At 37.6% G+C, this 22,233-nt stretch overlaps 1 protein-coding gene across 1 annotated transcript in view; it reads left to right on the forward strand.

The window, feature by feature from the left end:
* The window catches only part of LOC127651565 (focadhesin-like), a 77,185-nt gene that overhangs the window by 29,504 nt on the left and 25,448 nt on the right, over positions 1-22,233 (forward strand). The window contains exons 12-24 of the mRNA XM_052137466.1: positions 4,084-4,188; positions 6,359-6,460; positions 9,143-9,273; positions 9,533-9,659; positions 10,846-10,980; positions 11,441-11,491; positions 11,599-11,682; positions 11,766-11,910; positions 16,206-16,394; positions 16,511-16,632; positions 19,377-19,469; positions 19,758-19,846; positions 21,439-21,480. Coding sequence (XP_051993426.1) covers positions 4,084-4,188; positions 6,359-6,460; positions 9,143-9,273; positions 9,533-9,659; positions 10,846-10,980; positions 11,441-11,491; positions 11,599-11,682; positions 11,766-11,910; positions 16,206-16,394; positions 16,511-16,632; positions 19,377-19,469; positions 19,758-19,846; positions 21,439-21,480 — 1,415 coding nt within the window. The remainder of the gene's footprint in view (positions 1-4,083; positions 4,189-6,358; positions 6,461-9,142; positions 9,274-9,532; positions 9,660-10,845; positions 10,981-11,440; positions 11,492-11,598; positions 11,683-11,765; positions 11,911-16,205; positions 16,395-16,510; positions 16,633-19,376; positions 19,470-19,757; positions 19,847-21,438; positions 21,481-22,233) is intronic.

Raw genomic sequence — 22,233 nt, forward strand, 5'->3', positions numbered from 1 at the left:
AAATAAAGGCTTGAAATATCTTACTTTGCTTGTAATGAGTCTATATAATATATTCGTTTCACCTTTTAAGTTGAATTACTGAAATTAATGAACTTTTGCACGATATTCTAATTTTTCGAGTTTCACCTGTATATATATGTATATATGTATATGTTTTTTTTTCTTTTTACTATGTGAGCAATGTATTTTTCACCCACAAATGTATTATGTCTTTTTTTATCTTTTCTTTTGTGTTATGTGTTACAATGCTCAGGACAGTGAATCTGTGTGTATCATCACTAGATTTGTTGTTGGATGACCACAGTACAGTTCCTTTAGTGCTGGTCTTGAGGTTTAAATGGAAAGTTCAACCAAATTCTATCATCATTTACTTTGAACACAATTGAAGAGATTCAGTGACTGTTCAGTCTCAGTAACCATTCACTCTGTAAGAAAGATCAGTCTCGCACATTCTACATATTATCTTTTGTGTTATTTAATGTATATATATATATATTACCATTTTAAATACAAATTAAGCAAATGTTGTCAATTGAGCTTATTCCTTTAAGTATAATCTTTAGAGATGGTGATGCTTACCTTTTTAAGCACCACTAATTACAACTGAAATCTCTTATTTTATACATTTTCTCGTTCTTTATTTTCTTGTTTCTAATATAATCTATCTGTAACTGCTCTTTTTTTTTTTTTTTCAATCGTCGTGTTTCCCTCTCTCCCACTCTTTCCATCGCACTCATGCGCTGATTTGCCTTCCTCTCTGTTGTGTCCGTTCGTTAAGGCTGTTAATTGGCTTGCTCTGGAGGTCAGAGGTTGTGCTGGATTCAGAGGGCTGTGCTCTTTACTATTTTCAGTTTTTTTATATAGTAGAATCCATGGTAACATTGTTTTATTTCTTAACATTGGTTTACTTGAACTACAAAATAAACATCATATTATACAATTTTTAAAAAAAATAAATAAATAAATACAAATGTAATTTTTACAAAAAATATATATTTTTTTATATATATGTATGTATTTATACGTTTTGTACATTTAACATTCGTTTTTGTATTGTGAACTAACTTGAACAAATGATGAACAATTTTATTTCCATGAAATAATATTGACATTAAACAAGATTAATAAATACTTTTATTCATATTGTTTATTGTTAGTACATACTGCATTTACTAATGTTAATCGAATAGAACTTTATTGTAAAGTGTCACCAAATCTGTTTAAATTACAATTTAGGCTTGATATTTCCAGATGTATCTCTCCTGAGATATTTGTTTTTTCATCCTCTTAAGTAACATTATAAAATGTGAATGGTGCTTGCTGGTGCAAAGCTTATAGGTGGTTGTTAAAGTGTTGCTAGATGGTTTTGCAATGGTGTTGTGGGTGCTTGCTAATTTAAGACAAAAGAACCAACCCCCAACTTAAGTGTCTATTGTGTTCTGGTCCCTAGATATGGCCTGGATCTTTCCTTCAGTGTTTAACCTATGGAAATTTATTTTTTCATCTACCAGGTGAAAATTGTAAGTCTGATCACTTAGAGAAGTAATAGCTTACCTCTCCACAACAACCCACACAATTTGAGTTGTCCAAAGGCACAAACGGCACGGGACGAGTTACGTGACAAAGTTTAATTCTTGGGGTTAGGGTTTTGTTCAGATCCCTAATGCTAATTTTGAGCAATAGTAACTGGGATACCTGCCCTAAGGAGCACTAAACAGTAAGGAATTAAAGATGCCTTAAGTCCCTAGGATGGCTTTTTACACTCTTCTTTAAGCACCATTTCCAAGTGAGTCATGGCGAATTTGCATGAAAAGAGGCAGTAAACCATGCACAGATGCCTTTAGAAGCCATCATCAGTCTCTCGAATAAAATCTATCTTTTTAAAAAAAAGTCCTGGATGAGTCTGGGCACAGTTTTATTGGTTACTCATTTATGCACAGCGTTGGCAGCGTGATGGATTGTGGAAATGTGAGCAGTCAGCACTTTCTAGGAGCAAGAGACTCTTGATATAAACCAGCAGACCCCTTCAATCACTGCAAAGCATTTCATTTGATGTCACATACATTAGTAAATGCAGCTCTTGGGCATGTACCACAGTCCTCCAGTTGTGCTCCGTTTTCAAGTCACGGAAGTTTCTTGTCCTTCACATGGTTCGGAGTTCACTATTTGTCAGTCATTTGGCTCACTGTAGCCTCTCAGCTCTGCCTCAGTCAAGTGCACCTTTCATTTTTGTTTTCCTTCAGTTAGGGAAACACTGGCCTTGGGCCAGTGTTTTAGTATAATAGAAGCAGTGTTTATGCTGTAGAAAACAGCTTGAGAAAATAAAGAGTAAGAAAGAGACAGGTTGTTAGTCAGACGATTGGAAGGCATTGAGGCAACTTTTGGAATGAACTTCAAAGCAGAGGGTTCTTTGGCGTTCCTCACCCGAGCATGAGATGGATAACTTGTGACAGTCTTGCTCGGTTTAACAGAAGCCTGAATGAGGTGGGCGAGAAGAATAAGAATGTACCCCTCCTCCATCAGCCCCTCGCTGTGATGAGCTCTAACAGAACCTGTCTCGTTACGTTATGGGTCCTGTCCAATTTTTTGGTAGCCAGTCATGGGTGATTTTGTTGATTATCTGTTGTTTTAGCCTCTTTATTTTCTGACCTTTGTAGCCCGTTCTTCTCTATGCTCTGTGTGCATGGTCAATTCTTCAACACGGCACTGATTTGACGCTGATTTGTTACAAGTTTTCTTTCTTTCTTGCTCTGATACCATTCAATGCAATTTCTTTCATACATGTCTAAGTGTGACTTAAAGCTTTTGGGGGATCTGTAGGTGTCTTGCTTTTTGACAGTTTTGAAAATGTGGTGTTCATGGGTCCTGCTATTGCATTTTTCCTCCATTGTAAATTATCTAATTTGGACATCTCTTCCCAGTTTAAAGGATTAGTTCACCCAAAAATGAAAATTCTCTCATTATTCACCTACCCTGATGCCATCCCAGATGTGTATGACTGTCTTTCTTCAGCAGAACACAAATTAAGATTTTTAGAAAAATGTTGACTTATAAGTAAACGGGTGCTATCAGGCTGCTGGCTATTTGAAGGTCCAAAAGGCATATTTAGGCCGCATAAAAGTAATCCACACGACTCCAGTCAATCAATTAATGTCTTCTGAAGAAAACTGATAGGTTGGTATAAGAAACAAATCGATCATTAAACTTTATTAATAAAAGAAAAACTTTTCCTGCCAGCAGTTGACGCATCAGTATCGTAAGTGCTATGGTGCATTTACGCAGAAGTTGGAAGAGCGCGCTTTGTATACAACAGAGGAATGAACTTCACGTGAGAGTTAGTTCATTTCAAAGAGTATCCCACTGCTGGCCGGAAGCAATGATGTAAAGTTAAAAAAGTTTTAATTATCGATTTGTTTCTTACACAGACCTATCGATTTGCTTCAGAAGACATTAATTGATCGACTGGAGTCATGTGGATTACTTTACTGCTGCCTAAATATGCCTTTTGGACCTTCAAATAGCCAGCAGCCTGATGGCACCATTTACTTGCATTATAAGGCAACATTTTTCTACAAATCTTAATTTGCGTTCTGCTGAAGAAAGACACGTCTGGGATGGCATCAAGGTGAACTAATCCTTTAAGGATATTAGGAATACCCCTTGAGCAGCTGATTGTGATTCATTCCTGTTCTCTCAACTGCTCTTTATTGATGATTCTTTGTGTTTAATGAAATGGTGTAACATCCATAGTAGAAATTGTGCTTGTTTTTACAGAGTTGGGCCCCAATTTACTAAAGGTTTGCATGCTTAAAAACATGTGCAAACTTGAAAGTATTTGAGTACTTGTAGTTATTTGAGCAATTTTTCTTTGTAAATCACCCTCAAAACGCCCATAATGCGCACACGCAATTTCATCGATTGCACAAGCAAATTAGCACCTGTTATTTGAGATCTTGGTAAACTGGGGCCATTTAGTGTATTTAAATGTTTTTATGTAGGATCTTATTGATTAGGCCCTGATGAGTTAATGGCTAAGCCTTTCTCTTTTATGCTTTGCTAACCCCCCCTTCCAATAACCTCTAGGTGCCAGGTCTACTTCCTGTCCTTATGTTTAAACTGGGCAGAGTGTCTGATTCAGCGTTGTCTCACTCTGTTCTCTACACTGTGCCAAGACTGGGAACACACAAGGTAAGAGGCATTTTGTTAACTGCTATGTTATGATAACGAAACACTTTTACTCTAAGCCCTGTACACATTGTCAGAGATTTTGTTGCTAGATGTTGCTAGTCTGTGAACTCTGTGTCGCTAGTGGGCGTTACTGCTGCTGTCATTCCAACATTATTGGTTGGTTGCACAACTGGCCATAGCTTTAGAAAATCTGATCACAGATGATATACTGTATATTGCTAGTAAAACAAAGATATCATTCTCTTTTGAAAAGGAATCATTTGCTTTGCCTCTAATACTGAACATTCTGCAGGGTAGAGTGGTCAATGCATCATATCATGAACAAGATGAACAATCTATTTAATGTGTGAATTAAACTCACTAACAAATGATATAGAACATTGAAATCGATGACAACAGCCCAGTCAAGCATGCAAGCTGATGGAAGTGTTATTAAAGGGACACAATTATTTGGTTGCTTAATTTGTTGTCACATTTGCTTTAAATCACTATCGGTGATGTTTAGTTGTTAGTTAAGGTAAGGTAAGGATGTCTGTTTTGTTCACCTCTCATGTGCTTTTAGGTTAGGTTCCAAGTTACATTTTACTCAAAATTCAACATAAATACCTACTTTGATAACAACATAATTTTACTCGTTTTTGGTGCCCCCTACTGGACATTTCACTGGGAAGTTGCAGCAAAGCTGTAATTAAGCACATACTTTTGGATTGGAAAAATGTTGCCATGGTCACGGAAATTGATTGCGATCAGGTTGAAAAAAAAAAACCTCTCTGCATGTGTTTGGGTGTGTGGATTCGTGCATGTGTGCAAAACGCCCTTTTGAGAGGAATGTCTGCAATTTGTGGAAAGATGCAGTACCCAGTGATGTAGGTGGGGAAAGTAGAGAACAGTATATGGTTACTAGGGGCTACATTTTATAAAATGTGAAATATTTTTAGGTCAAATTTTAATCGTAGATGTACAAAAAACTATTTAAAGCTTTGTTACATCCAGAAAGTTAGGAGGCGAGTAGTCACAACTGGTTCTTCCCTTACTTGTCAAAATTGACCAGACAGGAATGTATGGGAGAAAGCAACAATGTAACACAAATGGAAATAGTAATAATAATAATAATAAGTAAATAAAAGGAAATAAAATAAATAAATAAATAAAATAAAATATAAATATATAAAATACATAAACAGACAATTAGAGTCCACAGAGTAGTTATCTAGTTATTTACAGCACAATACCCATTATTCAGAATCAAGAGGCAAGGTCAACCGTTCTACAAATGAAATAAAAGGATGCCACACCACATCAAACTTTCCCTTGGATCTATTCAGTGTATATCTCGTCTTTTCGATCTTAAGAAAGAACATGACGTTGCAAAACCACCTGCCAAAGGTGGGGGGGGGGTGGTCGTTCTAAAGTATTCCTATATTGATTTGCAAATTATTGATTACTTACTGTTATTAAATTACAATAAAAAGTTAAGTTGTTTGTAGGTACATTAAGAAAGCAGCACCATGTGTATAACGGCTCAGTGGCCAACACAGAATCCAGAAATATGAATATTCTGTAGTCCATCCAAATAGATTTGGATGTTTTGCTGCTACTGTTGCCATGGCAACAGCTCACCTGCAATATATGCAACGCCAGCCATTAACCTGGCCATTGTCTGTGCCATAGTTATTTATTGTTGCTGCTCATATTAGATATTATTCATTAGTCTTGTATGCCTAGTGTGTACTTTTCTAACATTTTGCTTGCTGGTGAAATGCCAGATCAACAAAAATGTGTTCTTTAGCTTGCATAATGAGCATGCACTGCCATTAAGCATAAAATATGGGTGTGTGCGAGAGATGAGGCTGTTGTATTTTTGCTGATGTATTTTCTTTTTTTTTTTTTTATTGGTTAGACATGCGATCTTATTGCATTCAACCTTAGAATATAGGTGACAATTTGTGGTCCATTTATGTTGTCTTTATAATGCTTTACATTGCAGTACCTATTAAAATCACAGTTGCTAGCCTGCAGGTCACAGCCAAAGCATTAAAAGCATAAAAGCAAAGGCTTAACTTAATTATTTTGAAATTGCACGTGCATATATGCAGTCCTTTTCATAAATGTTTCAGCATTAGGTGGATGTGTCCTTTGCCTTTGTCCTGACGGATTTCTGTCCTCTCAGTTCTGTATTCCACAGGTTCTTCATATACTTCAGACTTTGGGCAGTTTACCCAGACTGAGGCCTGTGGCTCTGCGGCTTTTAGCTCTTTTATGGCAAAAACAGGTGTTGTTCTCATTGACCATTCATTCTCGTCATGTTTTGTTAGATCTTTAAAAACATGCATAGATTCTAAATGTTTGTTAATTATTTTTCATAATGATTTTATGTTAAAAATTAATCAGCTGTTAAATCAGTGTTATAGTGTAACGTAATAGAGTATTGCAGCTATTTTACAGGCTATGCTACATTATAGTCAAGAGGTAAATTGGGCCTGAATGATCCGGAATGGTGATCTGACCCCATCAATTCTAGCTCTAGTTCAGTACATTTACATACCTTGGACTGCTCACCGGCAAGAGTCTATACCACTAGACCAACACATACCATAAAGACTTGAGTGATATTTGTGCATTTATCTGTATATGTACAGTTTCTCACAAAAGTGAGTACACCCCTCACATTTTTGTAAATATTTGATTATATCTTTTCATGTGAAAACACTGAAGAAATGACACTTTGCTGCAATGTAATGCAGTGAGTGTACAGCTTGTATAACGGTGTAAATTTCCTGTCCCCTCAAAATAACTCAACACACAGCCATTAATGTCTAAACCGCTGGCAACAAAAGTGAGTACACCCCTAAGTGAAAATGTCCAAATTGGGCCCAAAGTGTCAATATTTTGTGTGGTCACCATTATTTTCCAGCACTGCTTTAACTCCTTTTATGAGGACATCACTGAACTGGTGGATGTTAGAGATCTTGTGCTCCTCCACCTTCCGTTTGAGGATGCCACACAGATGCTCAATAGTGTTTAGGTATGGAGCCATGCTTGGCCAGTCCATCACCTTCACCCTCAGCTTCTTTAGCAAGGCAGTGGTCGTCTTGGAGGTGTGTTTGGGGTCGTTATCATGCTGGAATACTGCCCTGCGGCCCAGTCTCCGAAGGGAGAGGATCATGCTCTGCTTCAGTATGTCACAGTACATGTTGGCATTCATTGTTCCCTCAATGAACTGTAGCTCCCCAGTGCCGGCAGCACTCATGCAGCCCCAGACCACGACACTCCCACCACCATGCTTGACTGTAGGCAAGACACACTTGTCTTTGTACTCCTCACCTGGTTTCCGCCACACACGCTCGACACCATCTGAATCAAATAAGTTTATCTTGGTCTCATCAGACCACAGGACATGTTTCCAGTAATCCATGTCCTTAGTCTGCTTGTCTTCAGCAATCTGTTTGCGGGCTTTCTTGTGCATCATCTTTAGAAGAGGCTTCCTTCTGGGACGACAGCCATGCAGACCAATTTGATGCAGTGTGCGGCGTATGGTCTGAGCACTGACAGGCTGACTCCCCACCCCTTCAACCTCTGCAGCAATGCTGGCAGCACTCATACGTCTATTTCCCAAAGACAACCTCTGGATATGACGCTGAGCATGTGCACTCAACTTCTTTGGTCGACCATGGCAAGGCCTGTTCTGAGTGGAACCTGTCCTGTTAAACTGCTGTATGGTTTTGGCCACCATGCTGCACCTCAGTGTCAGGGTCTTGGCAATCTTCTTATAGCCTAGGCCATCTTTATGTAGAGCAACAATTCTTTTTTTCAGATCCTCAGAGTTCTTTGCCATGAGGTGCCATGTTGAACTTCCAGTGACCAGTTTGAGGGAGTGTGAGAGTGATGACACCAAATTGAACACACCTGCTCCCCATTCACACCTGAGACCTTGTAACACTAACGAGTCACATGACACCGGGGAGGGAAAATGGCTAATTGGGACCAATTTGGACATTTTCACTTAGTGGTGTACTCACTTTTGTTGTCAGCGGTTTAGACATTAATGGCTGCGTGTTGAGTTATTTTGAGGGGACAGCAAATGTACACTGTTATACAAGCTGTACACTCACTACTTTACATTGTAGCAAAGTGTCATTTCTTCAGTGTTGTCACATGAAAAGATAGAAAAGATATAATCAAATATTTACAAAAATGTGAGGGGTGTACTCACTTTTGTGAGATACTGTATTACCTTTTTTTAATGATAATTTATTTTATTCTGTTATTCACCTATTAAATATGTACTTGTAGTACTAACACAAAAAGGGTTTCAACATAAGTAATAATGCATTTATGAGGATACGTGATATAGCTATTTATAAAATAGATAAAATAGCAATAGTAGCTATAATTTACTACTGGGTGAAAATAGCTTAATTAATTAATGATTTGATCTGATATGTTATTGAGTCTCCAAATCCCAAGATTGCTGTTTTCTTTCTATACTTTATAAATATATCCGTTTTGTTTTTCCCAGTGGATCTGTGAAGATTTGTATCATTCAATTATAAGTAGCTTTGTGCAGTTTCTGCTTGTTTCTTTCCATGAAACTTTTTTATATTTTTAATTATATTTTGATCATCTGATTAAACAGTGGCGAGTGCTGCCACCCTGAAGCTAGTTTTAAAAATGTAATGCAGTGTATTGGTTACCTCAGTTTGTATTAAGCCCTTTTACAGAATACTACGATGTGATTTGTATTTAAGCAAAATTGACCTTGTAACTAAAATATCCCAAACTGAATTAATACCGAATTCAATCAAATCAGTCTTTTTGAATCAGAATCTAACTGATTTGGGAAATCAGTGCTGATACCCATCCCTACTATAATGGCAATTATGCATCATATTTTAACCTTAAAACTTGAAGCTATTTCCTAGGACATATCTGAGGCTTTTGTCATTTGGTATAGGACCGTGTGTATCCAGACCTGCAGAGACTGATGTCGCAGCTTGAAAGATCCTCTGTGGTCATTGGAAAAGAGACTCAGTGGGAGCAGATTTTGGCTAGGGCGGCCTGTGTCAGGGACATCTGCAGGGAGAGGTCTGTTTCACCCACACTGTTGTCTATTGGTGTTAAATCTGCCTTTGTCATTCATTTAACTGAAATTCATTTTGGATTTGATGTGCTACTTAATTCTAATAGGACACAAGTCCACTACTGTTTTGTACTGAAAGATTGGGCTAAAGACCTCAGTGACTTCACCTTCAAAATTTTATTTTCCAAAATCCCTTAACATTGCTGCACTTGTGTGGTCACATTCATTCCTCTTCGTTCCCTAATGGTTTACATGTTGTTCCAGGCCATACCAGCATGGAGGAGACATGCTGGCCGCCATCACTGACACACTGACACAGTTCACCAGGAAGGATCAAGCCACCCCTGTTGCTCTGGCACTGCAGGGCTTACTGGAGCTCTGTAGAGCTGAGGTCAGAGTGCTCTGTCTTTATGTATCCTAATAGTCCCATTATTAATAGTCTCACAGAGTCTCACATATAGACTCTACCATCAGCATGAAGTTTGGTCCAGTCCACTTTGCAACTTATTCTGGCCTAGAACTGGCCACTTAGTCATTTTTTTATGACATGAAAATTGACTAACCACAGTTCATTTATTATTTGACGTTGTAATCAGTGATACCGCAATGATTGACCTGCATGCAACAAAGTGGCAGCGCATTCAAATAATGGCAGTTGTCTTCATGAATGGTTACTATTTCTGAAAAATGGTAAATGGAAAAGGGTATTATAACAGATATCACAAGTTAGTAGGTTTAGTCTTGTCTGACTAGAATTACTTTGACTAGAATCACTAACAAAAATGACTGCTGCGGAGGAGGATGTACGAAGACATTAATATTAAAAACATACACACGGCTGTTTCAAGCATATAAGAAATGATGATGCGGCTGCTGCTAGACAATTAAATATACATAAGACATGCTGCATTGAGCATGTAGGACATGCTGCTGCTGCACAATTAGACATGCATACAATCCTCTTGATGCAGATCTAGACAGGTAGTGCTGGGGAGGAGGAGGGTTTCAGCGAGAAAACTGTTGTAGTGTGCTACAGTAAAACCGGTTTACTTGCAATTGAAATGTTAGACAAAGGGACTCCCTTGTTGATTGGCAGATTACATGTTCAAAAGTCCTATCAGCTGCACCAGGTAGAGTTTAATGACTGAACTAAAAATCATATTTCTTTAAAAGACTCTGTGTCATAAACCTTTGCGCTTTGGCATATTCAGTAATTAGCTTTTCCTCTGAAATTATAGTAGCATGTAACCTTTGTAAACAAGACTGTTTCTCTATGGAATGATATAAACCCGTGTGCCTGTTTTCAGAAACCGTGTAAAGCCAGTCAGTCAAACTGGATCTTAAGAATTTTTGGAAGCAATTTTTGTGTGCAATATTGATTAGATGGTTTGTGGGTGTGCCATCTGAGACCAAGATTTAACCTTTATTTCCTGTTTTTTTTTCTTCAACATCTGCAGATTTGGATCTTTCTGTTCAATGCTGACCTCTGTATTATTGTAAATATAGCATCTTATATTGTGAAGAGGCTGAAATGATAATGATTTCTAATGAAACATTCTTGTCTCTTTTCTGTATAGGTAGTTGATATCAGCTCTACATGGAAAGCTCTCTCTCCTAAGTTGTGCTGTGATACCAGACCCCTGGTTCTAAATGTCACTGCCGAACTGCTGGCATTGGTACCTGCTTTGAATGTCAAAACAGAAGAATATGAGGTATGAGAACCATCCTCAGTTTCTGTGAGCTCTGCTGGATTACTAGATGTTTCTTGACATTTTGTGGAAGTGTATGAATTCATAGATAAAGTCAACGTGAAACCCATTTCACCACTGTAACATAATGTTTTTATAAAAAAAAAATATTCAATAAGAAAATGTTGGGCAGGACTTCCATACCTGAATGTCAGTTTCTAAAAAAGGAAAAATATTTTACAACATTTTCTAATTGCCTGTGTCCTAAGTGAACTCAGCAGAAAAGGAAGTGCAAGTTGCTATAATTTGTTGAAAAATTACAAGTACTATTTTTTTTTTACAATGTGCACTGTTGGTTACAGTAAGACTAGGAACATTGAGAAAAAAAAAGGAATCATGAAATCTAAATTAATTATTTTTGTAATGACTTTTATAGGACTATAAGTGATGAATGACCTCATGCTTTATGTATTTTATGATACAGAAGTTCACAAATGAGGCAGTCAATGTTTTATGGGGCTATGCTCTTAGTCAGGTAAGTACTGACATTTTGAATTAGTAAATAATGAAATTTTATTTTTTAACGGCATGAGTGAACAGTAATATTTAAAGCTTTTTTTTTTTCTTCAATGGTGGTGTCAGGACCAAGAGGTTGCAAGCCATGGTTTCAAAGCTCTCTCCGAATACCCTGAAACTTCCCACACCATTTTACACCTACCAGAGCAGGTGAGAACAGTTGCAAAATGTCTTCAAATTTTTTCTGTTTGTTTCATGGATCAGAATAATGATGATAATGATTTTGCTTACAGGCCAGACCTGTTCCAAAACAGCCGGACAATGAGGACGAAGGGAAAGAAAATGAAAATGAGAATGAGGAGAAGGATGAAGATATTTCAGTGCCAGGGGCATCATATGTGAAGCTGGTTCGACTCACAGCAAGACCGGTTTTAGCAGGTATGCTTATAAGATTGCAGCGGCTGGCTGTCTGTTTATGTTCAAGCAAACTTAAACGGATTGTTCACCCAAAAAGGAAAATTCTCTCATCATGTACTCACCCTCATGCCATCCCAGATGTGGAGGACTTTTTAAAATGATATTTCAGCTCTGTAGGTCCATACAATGCAAGTGAATGGGTGCCAAAATTCTGAAGCTCCAAAAACCACATAAGGATTACAAAAAGTAATCCATATGACTCCAGTGGTTAAATCCATGTCTTCTGAAGCTAGACGTGTGTGAGAAATAGTTCAATATTTAAGTCATTTTTTTACTATAAATTATCCTCCCTGCCCAGTCAATCTCCACTTCAGTTTCACTTTCCCATTCTTCTTCTTCTGTTTTTGGTGATTCACAGTCTTAAAGCTTATCGCCCCCTACTGTGCAGAAAGTCATTCACATCTGGGATGCCAGGAGGGTAAATCATGAGAAAATTGTCATTTATGTGTGAACTACCCCTTTAAATACTTTCACACAATAAAAGTTATATTTGAATAATGGTTTAAACAACTAGACTTTCATTTTAACCAAAGAGCTAAGTCTTGTGACCACAATGGTGCTGATGAAACACTGTTGGTCTTGGTTAAAAAAAAATATATTTTTTACAGTCAGGCCACAAGAACACATGTGTTCTTGCTAAATAAAACACTCGTTTGACTCAGCTTGAAGCTTTCTGGAACATTAAAATGACATACAGACTTTCCATCTACTGTTCTGAATATTGATGTCATGCAGAGATAATGCTTAGCATGGTTTTACCATTAAATAGAAATACAGAAATAAGAAACTACTAATTCTGATGAATAGGTTTAATTCCTACTCATTTGAAGTCAAGAAAATAAAACTTGTTCTTAGGTCATATTCCTTTTGTCATTAGTGGAATAATAATGTAATCTATAAACACTGAAGTTAGTTTAGATGTTTTTGATATGTTGTACCATTATTCTGTAGCGCAGTGTTCAGCTGGATACAGTTATGACATACAGTGCATACAGATAGTATTCACAGCACTTCACTTTTTCCACATTTTATTATGTTACAGCCTTATTCTAAAATTGATTAAATTCATTATTTTACTCAAAATTCTACAAACAATACCCCATAATGACAACGTGAAAGAAGTTTGTTTCAAATCATTGCAAATTTATTAAAAATTAAAAAATAAAAATTACATGTACATAAGTATTCACAGCCTTTGCCATGACACTCAAAATTGAGCTCAGGTGTATCCTGTTTCCACTGATCATCCTTGAGATGTTTCTACAACTTGATTGGAGTCCACCTGTGATAAATTCAGTTGATTGGACATGATTTGGAAAGGCACACACCTGTCTATATAAGGTCCCACAGTTAACAGTGCATGTCAGAGCACAAACCAAGCCATGAAGTCCAAGGAATTGTCTGTTGTCTGAGGCACAGATCTGGGGAAGGGTACAGAAAAAATTCTGCAGCATTGAAGGTCCCAGTGAGCACAGTGACCTCCATCATCCATAAATTGAAGAAGTTTGGAACCACCAGAACTCTTCCTAGAGCTGGCCACCTGGCCAAACTGAGCGATTGGGGAAGAAGTGCCTTAGTCATGGAGGTGACCAAGAACCCGATGGTCACTCTGACAGAGCTCCAGTGTTTCTCTGTGGAGAGAGGAGAACCTTCCAGAAGAACAACCATCTCTGCACCAATCAGGCCTGTATGGTAGAGTGGCCAGGTGGAAGCCACTCCTCAGTAAAAGGCACATGACAGCCTGTCTGGAGTTTGCCAAAAGGCACCTGAAGGACTCTCCGACCATGAGAAACAAAATTCTCTGGTCTGATGAAACAAAGATTAAACTCTTTGACCTGAATGGCAAGCGTCATGTCTGGAGGAAACCAGGCACCACTCATCACCTGGACAATACCATCCCTACAGTGAAGCATGGTGGTGGCAGCATCATGCTGTGGGGATGTTTTTCAGCAGCAGGAACTGGGAGATTAGTCAGGATCGAGGGAAAGATGAATGCAGCAATGTACAGAGACATCCTTGATGAAAACCTGCTCCAGAGCGATCTGGACCTCAGACTGGGGCAAAGGTTCATCTTCCAACAGGACAATGACCCTAAGCAGACAGCCAAGATAACAAAGGAGTGGCTACGGGACAACTCTGTGAATGTCCTTGAGTGGCCCAGCCAGAGTCCAGACTTGAACCTGATTGAACATCTCTGGAGAGATCTGAAAATGGCTGTGCACCGACGCTCCCCATCCAACCTGATGGAGCTTGAGCGGTCCTGCAAAGAAGAATGGGAGAAACTGCCCAAAAATAGGTGTGCCAAGCTTGTAGCATCATACTCAAAAAGACTTGAGGCTGTAATTGGTGCCAAAGGTGCTTCAACAAAGTATCGAGCAAAGGCTGTGAATACTTATGTACGTGTGATATTTTTTTTATTTTTAATAAATTTGCAATGATTTCAAACAAACTTCTTTCACGTTGTCATTATGGGGTATTGTTTGTAGAATTTTGAGGAAAATAATCAATTTAATCCATTTTGGAATAAGGCCTGTAACATAACAAAATGTGGAAAAAGTGAAGCGCTGTGAATACTTTCCAGATGCACTGTAATTTCCACATCTGATCTCTTATAACATGTAGCTAATGTATCTAATTTTCCTATGACTTGCTCAGTACTTATTGTACTTTTGGTTTTGGTCGAGACTCATTTTTCAGGCATTGCATCTGAGTGTCAGAAGTGTTTTGAAATTGTTTTCTGCGTGCTACATATTGTGACAGCCATTCATATTTCTGAAAATTTGTTTGATCATATTTATAACGTTCTGCATTACAGAATGCTTGTCACATGGGTTGGCAGCCAAATTAGTTTTGTAAGCCTTTCTTTCACATAAGACTTGATAACCCAAATTGAATCAAAACATTCATAATTTTTTTAATACCTTAAAGACTTGACTGTTTCACGTGAGCGTGTGTGTGTCTGTGTCTACTTGTATGTCTGTCTTTGTCTGTGTGTACCTTATTAGAAGATTTTTGTGCATGTATAGGGAAGTCGTCACTTATTATGTAAATTCAATGACTGTCACATAATAAATGTTCCCTTGCAAGATGTTTGTTTTTGTTCTTTTGTTCCCAAACCCATCTCACATCCATTGAGCATCAGCCATTGATGCCAAATGTGTAAATCCAAGAATCCTTACATTTGACAACAATTGAACTTTCCCTCTGGCAACAGTTACAGCTGTTCATTAGATAAGCATAATTTTCCCCATTAACAACAGCAAATGTTGTTTGCAATGTTTTAACAAATTTGTGATTATTTTAAATTTTTTTTCAAAAAAGCTGGTGATTTATATATTAAATTTTTAATTAGATGGTCATGTTTTTGGCCATAAACGATCAAACAATAAAGTCAAAATCAAAGTAATGAACATAATTCGTATAACTTCCTACATCAGAATGAAACCCTCAAAATATAGAGTATTGGAACTTGAACTTAATTTAAACATATACTTTTATTAAAACTGCTAAAACAATGGCCTAGATTGTATTTGTTGGGTGTTAGATCTTTCAATTGATTAATTTATAAAAGTTAAAGTCATCATGATATAATAATGACCCTTACAATCCAAGTACACTTTTCGTGATTCAAATGGTTACTGATGGATAAAGTCTTTGTGTGTGGATGTGTGGAGTATTCTGTTTCACCCTGAAATATGGGAAAGTTGTTTCATGTTAACTTCAAATTGCAAACTATTTACTCATAAATTTACCTACTACCTGTTTAGCTCTTTCTTTTCATCTCTCAAAGGATTATATAAAGGGTATATTTGTTTTGGGTTAAAAAAAACAGGCCAGCTGGCTTCATTTTTAAACTCTCTGTTGAAATAAATTAGGACAGATATGGTGTCTTGAAAAGGCTTGCTAATATTTTACATAGCATAAAACCTATACGTAGTGTTATGTAATTTGACCATATTACCATAATTTATCAAAGAAATGGGTTAGAGTTTCTCTAAAGTAGATCACTAGACAAACAGGACTTGTTTTAAACCCTGAGGCTGTGAGGGATGTCATTTCCTAAAAGCGCAACATACAGCATAGCAAGTCCATAAGAAAGGTTGTGTTGCCTTATAGAAAGTATAGAATATATTATAAATCGACTTCTGCTGCTTTTGTAATGAACTGACCTTTTTAGATACTGTAGATGTTTATGTAATGAATTGATTAACCTTAAACAAAAACCTACTTAACCCATGAATTATCCTTCAAAACAGCCCTAGAGACGTTCCTGACAGCATTAGTGAGGCAGGAGATGAGCCAAATGCCCCGTGGAGTGTACCATTCAGCCCTGACTGGGGGAAATTTGCGCTCTGACCAGGGAAAAACTGTGTCTGGAATTCCTTCTTTCATGTTGAAAACATATGAGAAGAACAAGCAGCCTGGATTGAAACCTGGTTTAGCAGGCAAGTTACTAGGTTTTTTTTTTTTTTGTGTATTACTTAGTGATTCTATATTTACAATATAAATATAATAAAGTCATCAGAATTGTAAGTTGGTGGTCTGGATTGGTCTCTTTCAGCTGGGCTTCTGCTCTGTTTTGACCTTCCTGTTCAGACTGACAAAGATGGACGGCCAATTACCCGCTTCCTTGTCAGCAGAGGGCGGAGCTATCAACAAATGTTAGCCACCCTTATTCATGAGGTACATGTCAGCAAATATCTAGGGCTTTCACACCTAGTTTGTTTGAGCACTCCAAGTGCTCTCAGAGTGGTATAACATGTATATGTGAACAACCCAAGTGGTCTAAGACCCCCCTAAAAGGACCCAAAAGTGAACCGTACTCAGACAACCTCAGGAGGTTCATTTGTGGGCACTTTTGTGGTTCGATTGATTTTTTGCAATGTGAATGTGAAGTGGTACCAGTCTGCTTTGCATTTTATGACATACGAACCTTGTGGCTTGCCATACATAGCTGCATTACATGCTTCATATTCCAGACACAATTTATTGTTCAGCTGATCAAGTCAGAACAGTAGTTCAGATTTGTACTTGCTCTGCCAATGTTTTGGCCCAATATATCTGACCCCAACACAAAAAATTATAAAAAGAAAATGAATTTAGAGAAAAGGTTTATTAGGTGAAAAATACATATTTTATTTATAATTTTAACAAGATAGGTAAAGTTTGTCAAGATTAAAGGCCCGGTTACATTTACCTTTGCATGGCGAAATTTTGTGGGTGAAGAATGCGTGGGCTGACATTGAGTGTGAAACCAACAAAACACTAATTGGCAAGCAGCCTCTTGCTGTGCGAAAATCATAATTCTGATCCGTTCGAAAAGATTTAGCAACGCGAGTCAGAACAGTTTGAAGGTCTGTGCCATGTTTGGTAGTTACAATTGATAATTTTGTTTTTGGCTTAAAGGTGCACTACCATATTCTCCGGAATATAAGTCACATTTATATATATATATGTAATAATATCGGCAATTGTGTTCAAATGCATGCACAACAACATAAACTTATAAGCAGCATATATGATGAAAACATCTGTCATAGAGATAGTGGAAGCATTTTAAAGTGTCCCATTCAGAATATTTTGCCTTTACAAAGTATTTTATGCAACCAATTTCAATATTCTGTCCATCAAAACATAATATTTCTAACAAACACTAGACTGCTGTGAAATGCAACTCCTAAAATGACCACAAAATTACATTTTATTAAACTCGTAGTAAAAACATTCAGTCAGCGAACCGGATAATTTATGCTCAGCGTAGAGGATAAATTTCCGAAATGTCCACAAATAGACAGTCGCTAACATTAATGATTGAATATAATAAAACATGCATGTTTTACACAGACAAAAATCTCTTTCTTTGTATGCAGCATAGTGAGGTGTGGTCTGGGTAGCTCAGCGAGTATTGACGCTGACCATCACCCCTGGAGTCATGAGTTCGAATCCAGGGTGTGCTGAGTGACTCCTGCCAGGTCACCTTAGCAACCATATTGGCCTGGTTGCTAGGTAGGGTAAAGTCGCATGGGGTAACCGCCTCGTGGTCACGATTAGGGGTTCTCGCTCTCAGTAGGGTGTGTGGTAAGTTGTGCGTGGATCGCGGAGAGTAGCATGTTCCTCCACATGCTGGGAGTCTCCGTGGTGTCATGCACAACGATGCGCGGATTGGCGGTCTCAGAAGTGGTGGCACCTGAGACTTGTCCTCCACCACCTGGATTGAGGTGAGTACAGAAATACGACTTATCTGTGTTTTTTTTTTTTTTTTCTCTCTCTGAACAACACGATTTTGACGAGGTATGACTTATATTCAGGTATGACTTTATTTCTGGAAAAATACGGTAATTAATTTTTGCTTATTAAAAACGTTTTACAGATAAAGACACAAATATATATATTTTTTAAATATGTTGAAAATGATGTACACTCACATGAGATGAAGAAACTCAATAAAAGCTGTTTAATTTTACATGGAGCAGGTCGCCCCCTGATGGCCGCTGCCATGTTGACAGTAAATGACACTGTGACATGCGAATGACTGAGTTATGACCACTTATAATGACAAGAATAATAACCTGTTTCATTTATATAGCTCTTTTAGCCTAGGCTCAAACATAAAAGTACATGTAAACAAAACAAGCAAACCAAACAATATAACAACAATCAAAATATACATACTACAAACAACAACAAAGTCTGAGTCGACAGTATAATCCAGAGTGATGGTATTATGGTATCAGCAGGAGTGTGATCCACCAGACAGTCCAAACAGAATTAGTGCAAGTTAAAAGATAAAACGTCAAAACAAGAGGGAGTGATGAAACAAGCCACTACCTCCTGCACCTCTCATGGTGCTGATCATGGTTAAACAGTGTAACGTCAAGCGCAAGTACACTCTTGGATTCAACTTGGGTTGAATCCAAGAGACAGAGGAAAAACACACACTAAAAGTAACAAAAAATATTGGGTGTAAAGTAGAAGTATGTTGGCTTTGTCAAGTCAACATAATAATAGCTGCAAATGAAACTTTTATAATGTAACTCCATGAGAGCTATTCATAAACATACTTTTACTGGAAAATGTTGGCATACCATGCAAAATATTACTAATTTGTATATAATTTTATACCCATTCTAACTGATGCTTCTAAGGCTTTCACAAGTCATCATCAATGTTAGCCACCAAGATAGTGTTACCTTTGTGACATATTTAAATCAGCAGAAAACAACAATGTTCAAAACATCACAGAATTGTTTTTAAGTTTGCATAAAAGCACAAGATTTAGTGTGAAGGCAGCACTGGCCCAAAAGGGCAAGTGACAGTTTCATCAACTGGGCTGAAACTCTCTCACTGGCCTTAAGCCATCAGGCCATCCTTATTGTTGAACCCTGCTATTTTTCATTCTCTCTTTCTCTCGTTCTTTCTCGTCTCAGGTGAACATCCAGCCATCTGAGTGGCACCGTTCTCTGCTCTTGCCCCAGGCCTGGCGGGGCTTCATGAGCCGTGCTTACCATGCAGTTCTCCAGGTAATTGTGTGTGCAGTCTGTGTATTTCAAACCTCAGTCTGTATGTGTCATGCCTTGTCCCCCAAAGGATCTGACAGAACATGGTCAATAATATCCACTATTATTGTAACTAAAGGGAAAGATTTTCAAACTCACCCACCATACTGACACACATTGATAGAGAACTCAGAAGTATGACTCTGGCTTTCATGAAGGTTGATCAGGGGTCTGATGTGTAGAAGGCAAAATGGAATAAAAAAGATTGATCATAATTAGCTGACATTAAACTGTGATGTTATTGCTGTAAAGGGTCGAAAGGCAGAGCTGGAGATGCTACAGAAACAGGGTAAAGAGAGTCCAGAAGAACTGCAGTACAGTCAGCACTGTGCGTGGCTCTGGTAAGTTTAGCACATTCATAACTGTCTACAGACTTCCCCGATCCTGGAGTTTATATAAAATATATATGCAGTATACCAATGATATATATATATATTTATATATATAATATAGAAATGGATCGCTGAGGACGTCATAACAGTGAAGCCACTACACCACCATATTGCTATGCCCAAATATTCCAATGTGCATATTAATTTAATAGAAAATCATCTGTTTTCACTGAGTAAACATTAGTCATTCAATCGCTGATTTTATATCTGAAATCTGCCTGTACATCCCTTAAAAGCAAACATCCTACTCATGTAATAATTTATTTATTTAAAAGTCAGGACATTTCCTGTTTCTTGAAAGCCTGAGCGAGTTATGTCGGTCAAATTAAACTGATAAGATAACAAACATGCATTTATGACATGTATCCATATATGACTACAGAGAGTGCTTCAATATGACTACAGAGAGTGCTTCAATATGAAAACGGGCAAATCCCAGGCATTTTAGGCAAATTAAAAATCCCAGTCTGATTATTTTTAAGTACCCTCGTATCGCTTTAGAAGAAAATGTATTTGCTGGAAAACTTCTGGAGTCATATCGATGAGGTGTATGCTGACTGTCTGATTTTTGTACCATCAAAAGAAAAATCTCCATTCACTTGCATTTTAAGGACCTAAGGAATAAATCCCTTACAGCACAAAAATTAAGGGAAAAAAACACAAGGAACGATTCTTGCTTTTAGTACAGCTGAACACAAGTATAGACATCAAAACGAACCATAACCAATTTCTTTGTTTAAATCTGACCATTTGAAAGATATTTCATAGTTTTACTGCACTAAAATGCTTGGCACTTTAAAAACTTGCTAGAAGCATGTTGTATTTTAATGAAATGCTATAAAGAGTGAACTATAATTGGAGCTTGCACCATAGGAGGGAATGTGAAGGTATTATTTTATACATCTCGCTTGTGTCAAACCATCCAGGGCTGTTGATCTGTGATTGCTGTGGCCTTTTCAGCTAGTTTGAAAAGCCTTTGAATGGAGACTGACATTTAAATGTCCCATACAAATACGTGCTCATCACCGTTACACAAATTTGTATAATCTTTCGATGTAAATCCGCCTGTGTGAGCAGATCATGATTGTTCGCACAGTTCACACTGTCTCTCCCCATAATACACCCTATCACATAACCTTGCAGTCTGGCAGAGCACCATAACTCAACCCTCAGGATGCCATTTTGACAGCCTGTCAGCCAATGAGTGATTGATGGAAGAGAATGTTTAGATGGTTACCAGTTCCCGATGGCATCCCGGGTTCTAGTTTGTTCTGCCGTCTTTGTGTAATTCAGTTATTCCCCCTGGGAGCTCAGGGCAGTCCATATGTGGTTGCATATCCTAAAGTATGCTGAGAGTGTTGGTTAGTATGACAACATTGGGATTGCAGGGTTACTGGTCTTTGCCCTGGCTGAGAGAGATGCCAAGTAAAGGATGGTTTAAGATCAATTTTAAATTGATGAAATCGTGAGATGCGTTTCAGTGTCTGATTTTGTAATTGAGGGAACATGTGTGCTCTCTCTCTCTTCCCCCCTTTCCTCAGGGTCAGGGACAAACTAACTGATGTGGTGAAATCTGCTGCCAAGTGAGTTAATGAAACTGCTATGTCTGCTTTTGTCCCCCCCTTGGCCCCTTCCACTCTAGAGTCGAGACAAAAGTCTAACCATTTTTTAGTCATTATGTATTATTATGTATTATAGAATAAAACATTATTTTCCATATTCAGACATCCACTAGCACTGTCTATCTTAATTCACTAAAACCTTTTTCAATGTTTTCAATTCTTTAAGCTTCCTTAAAGGGATAGTTCACCAAAAAATGAAAATGATCTCATGATCTCACCCTCATGCCATCCCAGATGTGTTTGACTTTCTTTCTTTCTTCTGCTGAACACAAATATTTTAGAAGAATATTTCAGCTCTGTAGGTCCATACAATACAAGTTACTAGTGTCCAAAACGTTGAAGCTCAAAAAAAATCACATAAAGGCAGCATAAAAGTAATCTAAATGACTCCAGTGGTTAAATCCATGTTTTCTGAAGTATGATAGGTGTGTTTGAGAAACAGATCAATATTTAAGTCCTTTTTTACTATATACTACTCACTGCCCAGTAGGTGGCGATATTCACAAACAATGCAAATCGGCAAAAACAAAAGACGAATTCTTAGGAGAGAAGTGCGCTTAAGAGGGCTGTTTGAAGGTGGAGATTTATAGTTAAAAAGTACTTATAAAAAGTATATATTGATCTGTTTCTCACTTATATCGCTTCTGAAGGCATGGATTAAAACGCTGGAGTCAAATTACTTTTATGCTGCATTTATTTTTATTTAGTATGCTT

The sequence above is a fragment of the Xyrauchen texanus genome, chromosome 1 (genome assembly GCF_025860055.1).
Source record: "Xyrauchen texanus isolate HMW12.3.18 chromosome 1, RBS_HiC_50CHRs, whole genome shotgun sequence".
Taxonomy (NCBI): Eukaryota; Metazoa; Chordata; class Actinopteri; order Cypriniformes; family Catostomidae; genus Xyrauchen; species Xyrauchen texanus.